This window comes from Pinus tabuliformis, chromosome 3_2, assembly GCF_031772625.1.
Source record: "Pinus tabuliformis cultivar Carrire ecotype Pingquan chromosome 3_2, CPIR1, whole genome shotgun sequence".
Classification (NCBI taxonomy): Eukaryota; Viridiplantae; Streptophyta; class Pinopsida; order Pinales; family Pinaceae; genus Pinus; species Pinus tabuliformis.
In genome coordinates, this window is record NC_142302.1 from 593,570,510 (window position 1) to 593,581,542 (window position 11,033).

Here is an 11,033-nt window from a genome sequence, read left to right on the forward strand (position 1 = left end):
GGAAGTAAGGGAGCTGGTAAGGGATTGAACAGTAGATCTGCAGCAAGAGGTGCGCCCCGAGCAAGGCCAGCAGGTGAATCTAGAGTAAGTGAAGAGCCTGTTAGGCCCGAAAGTGAAGGGATGACCAGACCTCCAGTGCAATGCTGGGGCTGTGGAGGACCTCACTATGTCAAAAACTGCCCACAGCGAAAGGGGACAGACCAGATATCCCAAATTCATGAAGCATCGACCGTTGGGGACGTGGCACGTAGTATACCCAGAATTAATGCAGCCTTGGAGGATCGCCAAGCGGAGTACCGCCATCTATGTTTGAATTTGAAGGTAAAATTTCAAACCTTTCTTTAGCTGTTCTTATTGATCCAGGAGCTACTTTAAGTTATGTTAGCCCCAAGATAGTAGAACAGTGTAAATTACAATCTGAGAAATTCAGAAATCCGTGGCTGGTTCAATTAGCTACGGGAGCCAAGAGGCGAGTCTTGGCCAAAATAAATAAATGCCCTTTAACCATAGCAGCGCAGCCAATAATGGCAAACTTGAACATATTACCGTTGGGTTCATATGACGTCCTGATTGGAATGGATTGGCTGGGAAAACACTGGTCATTAGTGAATTGCAAGATGAAAACTATCTATTATAAGGACGACCATGGAGAGCAGCAGGAGCTACAAGGAATCAAACATCCTGTACAGATTCGACCCATTACAGCATCTCAGTTAGCTAAATGCATCAAGAAGAAGTGTCAAATTTATGCTATTCAGGTGGGTTACGCAAATCAGAAGGATAAAACAGCTATGTTGGGCAACATTCCGGTAGTACAAGAGTTTGTAGATGTATTTCCTGAGGAAGTACCAGAACTGCCACCTAAAAGAGATGTGTACTTCACCATTGAACTGATTCCGGGAGCGGCACCCGTGTCACGAGCGCCTTACCGAATGAGCGTACCAGAGCTAACAGAATTAAAAATGCAACTGCAGGAGCTGTTAGACAAAAATTACATCCGTCCCAGCGTATCACCCTGGGGAGCCCCAGTGTTATTTGTCAAAAAGAAAGATGGAACTTTCCGGATGTGCATTGATTATCGTCAGCTGAATAAGCTCACGATCAAAAATAAGTTTCCCTTACCTCGGATCGATGAACTTTTTGATCAGGTGAAGGGAGCAACAGTATTCTCTAAGATCGATTTGCGATCTGGTTATCATCAAATCAGAATTAAGGAGGAGGATATCGCAAAAACAGCTTTTAGAACGCGGTATGGGCATTACGAGTTCTTGGTGCTACCTTTTGGTTTGACCAATGCACCTGCTACATTCATGTGTTTGATGAACAGTGTGTTTCACAAGTTCTTAGATAAGTTTGTGTTAATCTTCATAGACGACATTCTGATTTACTCCCGATCAAGAAAGGAGCATGAAGAACATCTTAGAGTGGTGTTGCAAACTTTGCGGGAACATCAGTTATATGCAAAGTTTAGTAAGTGTGATTTCTTCAAGGAGGAAATACAATATTTGGGTCATGTGATCTCAAAGGAAGGAATTGCAGTGGACCCTGAAAAAATCAGAACTATAATGGAGTGGCCTATACCAAAGGACGTGGCAGATATCAGATCCTTCATGGGGCTAGCAGGTTATTATAGAAGGTTTGTGGAAGGCTTTTCAAGGGTAGCATACCCTATCACTTCCTTACAAAAGAAGGGGAAGGTATTTAAGTGGACCTCAGAATGTCAGCGAAGTTTTGAACAGCTCAAACATTTACTCACCACTGCACCTATCTTGAGTATAGCTGATCCTAATAAGGATTACGTGGTCTGTACTGATGCAAGTAAAGAAGGTGTGGGGGGAGTGTTAATGCAAGAAGGAAGAGTGATTGCATATGAATCAAGGAAATTGAAGGAACATGAACAAAAATACTCCGCTTACGACTTGGAATTGGCAGCTGTCATCCATGCGCTAAAAATGTGGAGACATTATCTGTTAGGAAGAAAATTTCTGTTGTTGACAGACCATCATAGTTTGACAAACTATTTCAGTCAACCCACCTTGAACACGAGACAAGCTCGTTGGGCAGATTTCTTAAGTGGGTTCGATTTTGAAATTAAGCATTTGAAGGGAAAGGAGAATCGAGTGGCTGATGCATTGAGCCGAAAGGTGCAATGTGTGTGCAGAATTTCAGTCAGTAAATGGAAGAGTACCTTACTTGAAAAGATAAAATTAGCAGCTGATCAAGATGCGGTATATCAGCAAATTAAACAGCAAATACAGCAGCTTTTTGATAAGGTAATACAACAGGGATACGAGTTAGATGATGCCGGAGTGCTGTATTTTCATAAAAGGCTGTATGTGCCCAATGAAAATGATCTTCAAAAATTGATTCTGGATCAATTCCATACCAGCCATTACACCGGACATCGAGGGTACCAGAAAATGGTTGTCGCACTTCGGAAGGAATACTATTGGCCAAAAATGAAGAAAGAGGCAGCTGAATATCTAGCGCGATGTTTGGAATGCCAGCAGATTAAAACAGAACATATGCATCCAGCAAGGTTGCTACAACCCTTACCCATTCCGGAATAGAAATGGGAGATCATTTCCATGGACTTTATAACCGGGTTGCCTCGAACAAAGAAAAATAATGATTCCATTATGGTAGTAGTGGATAAATTAAGTAAGGCAGCACACTTCATACCGGTTCAATCCACGTATAAAGCGGTGCAAATTTCTCATATCTTCATGCAAAATGTGTTTAAGTTGCATGGACTTCCGAAGGTAATAATCTCGGATCGTGATGTTAAGTTCACATCAGCCTTTTGGAGGACATTGTTTGCGGAACTGGGAACACAGCTGAACTTTAGCACAGCCTATCATCCCCAGACCGATGGGCAAACGGAGCGGGTAAACCAGGTGGTGGAGGACATGCTGAGGGCATGTGTGATGATGCGACCAACCCAGTGGGAGGAATATCTCCATCTGGTTGAATTCGCGTATAATAACGGGTATCATTCATTAACACAGTTGAGTCCCTTTGAGGTTCTGTATGGGCGAAAGTGCTGCACACCCTCAAGTTGGGGTGGACCTGAAGATAGATTAAGATTGGGCCCGGATATGCTCAAAGAGATGGAAGACATGGTGAAGAAGGTGCGCAATAATTTAAAGGCTGCTCAGGACAGACAAAAAAGTTTTGCCGACCGAAAGAGAAGGTTCAAGGAATTCCAGGTCGGAGACCATGTTTTCGTAAGAATTCAAACCAGAAGAAGTGCCTTGCAGTGGAGTGGGTGTGCCAAGCTGGCACCACGCTATTTTGGACCTTTCCAAATTCTGGCAAGAGTGGGGCCAGTAGCTTATCAGCTTGCCCTACCAAGCCATATTAAGATTCACAATGTTTTTCATGTTTCCGTATTAAAACAATACGTCTACGACCCTAAACATGTGATTCAATGGCAGAAAATTCGGGTAGAGCCGGAAGGCGAGGTTCTGGTCGAACCACTGACCATTCTCGACCGGAGAGAAGTGCAGCTGCGGAAACGGGCTATTATCCAAGCTAAGGTGCAGTGGCAGCATTACGGGCCTGAAGAAGCCACTTGGGAGGATGAGGAACTCCTTAAAAAGGCTTACCCAAATTTGTTTAAGAGAAACGGACATCGGGACGATGTCCAATCTCAGGAGGGGGAGATGTAATGCCCCCAGTAGAATGTAAATGTGGATTTTACTGTGGTGAAAAGACAATATGGTAGTAGTTGTTGTTTATGTTTAAAAAGAAACAAAAACTGTGATAAACTACATTATTAAATAAATGGAATATTTTCTTGAAATGCTGGCAGCCTCTGGGAGGTGTATTTCAAAGAAAGGAAATCAGTTGTCATAACTGATTTGCACTGCCCTCCCAAACAGGAAAAATCCTGGGTGTATGGAGGAAGTTCTGTGCTGTTGGGACAGATAGAAAGTGATTCTTTTCCAGAGAACCAAAGAGGAGGAAAAGAGGAGATACTGAGGAAATTGGTTAAGTCTGGTAGGGACCAGATAACCAGGCACTAGGTGCTCAGATCTTGTTGAAGGCTTGAGGCCTGCAAGATAGCTCGGGGGAGAAAATTCTGTCAGAAGATGGATCTCATGGCTGGGTGGACGAGCAGAGTCGAAGCACAGGTGACTTGCTTGAGTATCTAATTTTGATTCTGACAAACCAGGTACGGTTTCTAATCTCAGAATCCTTTTGCATAAAACAAGACTTATAAATGAGTACAGTAGTTAAATCAGAACTGTCATAGTTTCTTAGTACTGTTACAATGTACTTGGAACCGCATAAGTCTGGTAAAGGAATGGGCTATCCGCTGATAGACCTGGTTTAGAAACTAATTGGCAGTGAGTAGACATACAGAGGGTTGGGTTATGGAAATGCCTGGGTTAGTTTATGCAATACCAAAGATAGTTTATTCACTGTCTAGGTCATTTATTAAATGTCCGTTACGGGTGCAGAGTAGTATGGTACGAAACAGGTATAGGTAACCGAGGCAATATGTGCTCGAGGAAGCTATATCAAAATAAACATATACTGAGATACCCGAAACGTAACTATTGTTACATATTATAAACTATGAATTACGAGTCTGGAATACCCAGATCCCGGCGAAGGGACACGGCTGTAGCCGGAATGCATTTATTGAAACAGAACAGAAAACGAACATGCCAATATGTATATGTAAACATGGTAGATGAAATACGAAACCATCATTCAGTTAAGCAGAGAAGCATCTTTCAGCTACTTGGAACTTTGTCCCGGAATGTAAATGGTGCGACTTAGCTGCAGCTCTTCCACAAAAAGAATAGCGAAACAAGTTAAATGAGGAATGAAGAATGGTGGACAAACCTTCATATTTCGTATAAACCCTCGTTGAAAAACCCTCACACTTCGGTGTATTTCGACATTCTTATTTTAAGCAAGCAGACGGATGTATCATCGTATATATACCGAGAACATTCATAGTCAAAAACTAACAGAACTAGAATCGCATGCATATATATTTGAACCTGTAGATAAAAGTTATATATATGATAACTGAAAAACACGAGTTCAGCAGCGCTGAGGCATACAGAGTTCATGCATACAGAATAAGTATAACGGTATCGACATGCAAAACCCAATAAATGAAATGGCCATACATTAGATGAAAATCTTTAAGTATAGCTCAAAACGAAAGGCTTATGCCTTCTGAGAACCTGATCAGTATAACAAAATTCCTGTTTATGTCGTCCATTATAGCTATACAGCATTATACCACTGAAATGAAAATGATGTTCATATACAGCTAAATGGAGGTAGTATAAAACAAAGACCTGGTATCGCTAACTTCAAAGTAAGCATACGGCAAGGCCGAAGCTGGAAGTTATACAAAGATTAAGAGACCCTAGTCCAGCAGGTGAAGAAAACCACCTTAGTTCATGAAGAAACAAGCAAACAATACTTGGGTTCCATCTGGAACAGGACTTCCAGTCCAAACTATAAAATAACTAGTCTATCAAACATATGATAATCTCGAGGGTTCTCTTGAAAGATACCTCGACGTACCCAAGTGCAGAACCGGCAACTCTCGGCGGTCTGTAAATGAACATGGAAGCATAACTCAGAATGAGATGTTCCGAGCTCTCATAAAAGAAAACAACATCTGTATGAAGAGCCAACCTGTATCCGCCAGGTAGGTTGGGCTGTCGAAATCATTACCTCGACACTGTGACCGGGTTAAGCAACCCCATCCGTGCTCGCCTGCAAAGGGAAGGCACACATTAAACAAATCATCATATAATGAGTTCACAGGAACGCTACTCAAATATTTACGGAGTATGAATCACCTGAGCAAAGCCGGAACTGGCTCTCCACGGCCTTTGGAGAAGTTGCAGGTGGTAGCTGTAAATCTGAGAAGGTCGAACCAGAGTCTCGGCAGAGAGCTGAGTTGAATGAGTAATGCAAACAAATGAACCTCGACCTGGATTCCCGGAGTTTAAGTAATGACCTGAAACCCTCCGAAATACCTCCACCCTTCGATTGCCATAAGAGATTTGAACCGTTCGGATGAAGCGGGAAGTAGAGGCGGGAAGGCCAAGGTTCCCAAGGCCGAGGTGTCACATGGCTATGGTACCGGCCATGCCACCTGACCAGCTGTGAGCCGATATAAACAATGCGGTAGGTGAGTTAAGCCTGCCAAGACCGCAGCCGGACCTCCAACCCCGAGACTAGTAATTACTCTGTATGCTGGGAAAGGGTTTAGGGGTTAGGCACCGATGCCAACATACATATTACATCGAAGTTATAACCCGCTTCACACCATAATGTTAATAACCAAGCCATTGCCCATGGACGAGTTGTAACAATTTATAATTGTGAACCATGCGTAGTATAAGGGTTGATTAAATGCCATTAGATAAAGCGCGTGAGCTAGTACAGGGTGGCCATATATGGTAACATAAGGTAGCATATAGTAATATATGGTAAACCAACTTATAAGCATGGTATAAGATCTAATATTCAGACCATAAAGTTAAAAAAATTTATTGCTATGTATATTTGTGTAAAGGGATTGTGACACCTGCAAACCTTAAAAACAGTAAGCTTTGTCTTTGTGAAAAAAAAGCTAACATGTTAGCTGATCATTTGGTGAAGGAAGGAGTGACTAATAAGGAAAGGGACACTCAACATGTTTGGGAGTTGTTACCCCCAAGTAAACTATTCGAGGACTGACTCTATCAGGCTGCCAAAGATAGGGAGCAATGGATTAACAGGATGGATCGAAGAGGATCAGGAGAGAGTTGAGAGGTTAGGGAAGTTTAAATTGTTTCCCTGTTGTTTGGCAGCGCTCCGAAGATTATTTTGGCATTAGTTTCCATTATATTTGAGTGGAAGGTTGAGATCAACGAAGGAAGACCAAAGATGCAATGGTGTGAGGACCAATTCTCGAAGCGTTGCAACTTTAATATACCATCGATCACTGTATGGATCGATGGCGACACATTGATTAATAAAATATTGTTATCTATCAGTGTTCATGTGTTAAACGAAGTACGACAAAGAAACTGGGGTTTAAGCGCAAATTCATCGATAAGCAGAAGATCAACTGCGCAGAAAGGAAGGAACGAGAACCATCCAATGGAATAGGTCAACAGTCTTGGCTTGGCAGTAGAGCACGCAAATTAATTCGCAGGAAAATGGTTTCTCGAACCACAAGTGGTATTTCGAGCGGGGTCTGTAAATGGTAAACAGTTTTTCGAGGTTGACCTCCGATTCCACTCTTCAAGCAACACATATCAGCGAGGAGAGAGGAAACCACTTTTTGGGCAGTTAATCCTCATGCTACTTGTCCACCTGAAATTAGTGTGGACCGTTGGATCCATGAATGGTAGTTTAACAGTGGAGGTTCGATCGTGCAAGTGGTTGATCGGTGATCGGAGGAAGAAGGAGGTGGAGTTGGAATTGTGATTCGCCGATATGCAATTTAGCAATTCGACAATAGTCGTTGGATCATTGAAAGAAATGGACGGTAGTTTTCAAGCCGATCAAAGATCGGTGTTCAATGAACAGAGTGGGAGGGCGTTTCACTGGAAGTGTGGACCTGCCGTTTTTTATGGTCACAGATATATCATTTTTCAAGTCTAAACTTATGGGTTGCGGGTGAGGTTTTGTGTGCTTCCTGTGTAATCTTTATTTTCGGATAGAGTGAATGGTTCCGCATTTTAAAAGTTTAAAACCAATAACACTTCTGATAGGTTGTATGGACCATTTTTTGGTAAACAAGAAGAATTTTGGTTTACCCTCTAACATATGTAATGTATTTGTTCGGTTAATAGAAAGCTCCATTCTTACTTGACAAAAAAAAAAATTAGTTATCTTCACGTTAGTGCCGCTAAAAATAATGACTTTCCATCCCACTAGTGGTAACCTCTATGGGAGGTTCAAAACACGTTGAACTAAACTGCCGATATTTTTTCATAGACAAAAATTTGAGACAAAACCGTAAAAAAATAGAATATTTTTAATATATTCATGTACATTAAAACTTTTAACAAAATTATATATAGATAATAATATTATTATACATTAATTTTTTTTAACAAATTTATATATAAATAATAATATTTATATAGAAAATTTATATATAAATGGTAATATTTATATTTTTTAATTATAGAATAATTATTATTTTATTTATAAATTAGAATAGATTTATCTTGAATACAAATTTAACATGAACTTAGAAAAATCTAATTTTTTCACTTGCAATATTTTAATGTTTTATATAGTTATTTAATTTTTTTTCTTTGAGATTTAAAGAAAAAATTATATTTTCAATGACATAAACAAAATTTCAATTTCAATGATGGACCAACAAAGTTACACATCATACTGGACTGTAAAATTAACCTTTCCACTTCACTAATTACAAATTTACATTTATACACTAGTAAAAAAATAAATTAGATATAAATAATAATATTGATATTTTCATTATATTCCAATTAATAATCTACATCCATAAAGAAAAAGTTAAAAGTTAAAACTAAAAAATGCAAAAGTTTTGTCAATTTTTTTTAATATCATTCTTTAATTTAAATGGTTTGATAACATTGTTTTACGATATAAAAAAAGATTACAAAATTATCAATCTCTTAGTTTAGTATAATATTTCAAAAGAAACTTAAAATATTAAATCATCCTAAATTAAAATTATAAACAAAATTACCATCTCCCCTAAACTATTTAATCATCATAAATTGAATTTAATCTTAATTTCACGAATAAAACAAAATTACCATCTCCAAATACTTCATAAAGTTGAGAACTATATTACTTCAAAGGTAGGGCTTTTAAAGGTTAGATTACCATTTAAAGTTGAGAACTATATTACTTCAAAGGTAGGGCTTTTTAAAGGTTAGATTACCATTGAAAAAGGAAGCATAAGGTTCGATGTAATATTGCCAGGTCAACAGTACCTAGTATATCACAGATTTCGAAATTTAAAATAAACTTACTACTTGCATCCGTTAAATGTCCATTAAAAGCAAACATCTTGCATATTTTAAACCTCCATCAAAAGTTACTGTTGCATTTTGTTCTGTATGCGACCTATGAATTACACTGCGGAATACTTGTAAACTATATGTCCATTAAAAGCAAACCGCAGACCGCTTGCATCTCTTAAACCTCCATCAAAAGTAAATGGGGCACCTTCTTCTATATTCGACCTCTGAATTACACTGAAGAATACTTGCAACTAGATCATTTCGATTAATGACCATCTTGAAAATACATATTCAAGATTCAAAAAAAACATCCTCCAACACCAAAAACATAACCTGACAGTATTCTGTTGACGACCAGCCTTATTACTCGTCCTTTGGTAAATTAAGGCCTTCAAAGCACTATTGCCTTCGTTTACTTCGGCAGACGGCAGCACCAAAAACGTCGTTCAAAGGAGTCGTGGAAACCAGAGAAGCCCATAGCAGCTCCAGTGCCTGATAAAATATAAAATTGTTATGGTCTTCCCATTCACAGCATTATGATCACACACGAACTACAAACAACTATAGTATCACCTTACCTCATTTGGACCAACACTCGCATTTCGCTCCGCCAAATCTGATAACTCTTTGACATTGAGCTTATTCAGCAAGTTAAGGCTGGTGATGGTTGACGAGGGAGAGATCTGCAAATCATCGGTGATTATGAAGGTAACCGTCTCCTTCACGTAACCTCCCCCGCCGCTTCCACTTCCACCGACTCCTGCGCCATCAGTTCTACCTCCCATGGAAGGGTTTTGCAATTGCACCTCATAGATCATAGTATTGCCGCAGGCACACCGGCCGCCGCTTTGACTGGTCACATAGTGGGTACCGCTAATATAACTCCTCTGAAGTGATTGGTACGGCCGCTGTACCGGGGGCCCGGCCCCACAAACGTAATAGACTGTGGGAGCCGACTGTATTCGAAGGATGTTAGTTGAAAGGGTAGGTGTAACTTTAGGCTCCAGTAAGTCGCACTTCTCTGCAATCATAAACATAGTCTGGAGCATGTCTACGCTGTCGTAAAGGTTAGTGAGGCAGCCGATTCTCTTTTCTTTTTCCAACGCTGAAAGCAATTTGATAACAGAAGCGGTTGGCAATGTGAGAAAGCTGAAGAGAAGATCGACAAAATCCTTTCCTGCCTCCGCATACAATATCTTCTGACTTTTCTTGTTCACCAGAAGCCTTAGACTCATGCAACTAGCAGTTTGGCTTGCCATCTTGATCACTTGACGACTGCAAAGCAAAACCTAACAGAGTAGAACTTAAGAGGAGATTGCCGTCGACCTAAAGCCGAAGAATGTTGCATATCACCAAAATTTCAGGACATTTTACTGGAAAGTCCAATTACTTTGAGAGTGATGCGATCAACGTCATTTTAGATTTGGTTCACGCTTACAGATTCGAATTTAATAAGACATGTGGCCTGCGGATGAATGACCATTAAGGATGGTCAGGTTTTGTGTACCAAAACTTGGCCCTATGGTACTCTACCACGTGTGGACTATTTTCCCTTCTAATGATTTAAGTACTCATCCAGGCTGCTGAACTTAAATGTCCCTGCTCTCAGATCTCCACCTGAAGAATGCAACCATAGGAGAAAGATATGGAAGCACATCTCATGCGCTCTACATGTCCTTGATCGTTCCAACGAAGTACGGGGACATCTCATTCGAATCTAATGCGCTTCCTTTCTTAGTTCAATCTAAGGATGTATGAAAATGCAGGAATAGGGTTCTGTTTTTTATTTACGAACATTAGGATTGAGCTGAGGGAGGAGTTGGTGCATTGTGCATAGATTTATCATCAGTTACATGAGGCAGACGGGGAACAAGAAACAAACACATTAGTGAAGAGAATCTATACTCAAATGGGATTCTCGAGGCCATAGAAAGTGGATGTAATTTGTGAGGAGTGGAACGGGAAGTAGCACGGCCTAAGACCAGAGATCTTTTGCCATTGCAATATAGGTAGATTCATATAGGTAGACTAAGA

The 11,033-nt window shown here is 40.1% G+C and overlaps 1 protein-coding gene across 1 annotated transcript; it reads right to left on the minus strand.

Moving 5' to 3' along the window:
* Window positions 1-4,589: 4,589 nt before the first annotated feature.
* LOC149181968 (uncharacterized) lies at window positions 4,590-10,258 on the minus strand. The gene is made up of 6 exons (XM_089414406.1): window positions 9,578-10,258; window positions 9,406-9,491; window positions 5,838-6,136; window positions 5,671-5,751; window positions 5,557-5,586; window positions 4,590-4,630 (listed from the first exon to the last, which is right to left on the minus strand). Exons 1-6 carry the CDS (start codon window positions 10,256-10,258, stop codon window positions 4,590-4,592), a joined length of 1,218 nt encoding a protein of 405 aa, XP_089270532.1.
* Window positions 10,259-11,033: the final 775 nt, after the last annotated feature.

Excerpts from the sequence above, each read along its gene's own strand:
- LOC149181968 (XM_089414406.1), bottom strand. The coding sequence starts at position 10,258 with ATGGCAAGCCAAACTGCTAGTTGCATGAGTCTAAGGCTTCTGGTGAAC. Across the intron at positions 9,492-9,577 it reads CGAGTGTTGGTCCAAATGAG|GCACTGGAGCTGCTATGGGC; the intron begins GTAAGGTGATAC and ends ATATTTTATCAG. Across the intron at positions 6,137-9,405 it reads GTCTGCCGAAGTAAACGAAG|GTGGCATGGCCGGTACCATA; the intron begins GCAATAGTGCTT and ends ACAGCTGGTCAG.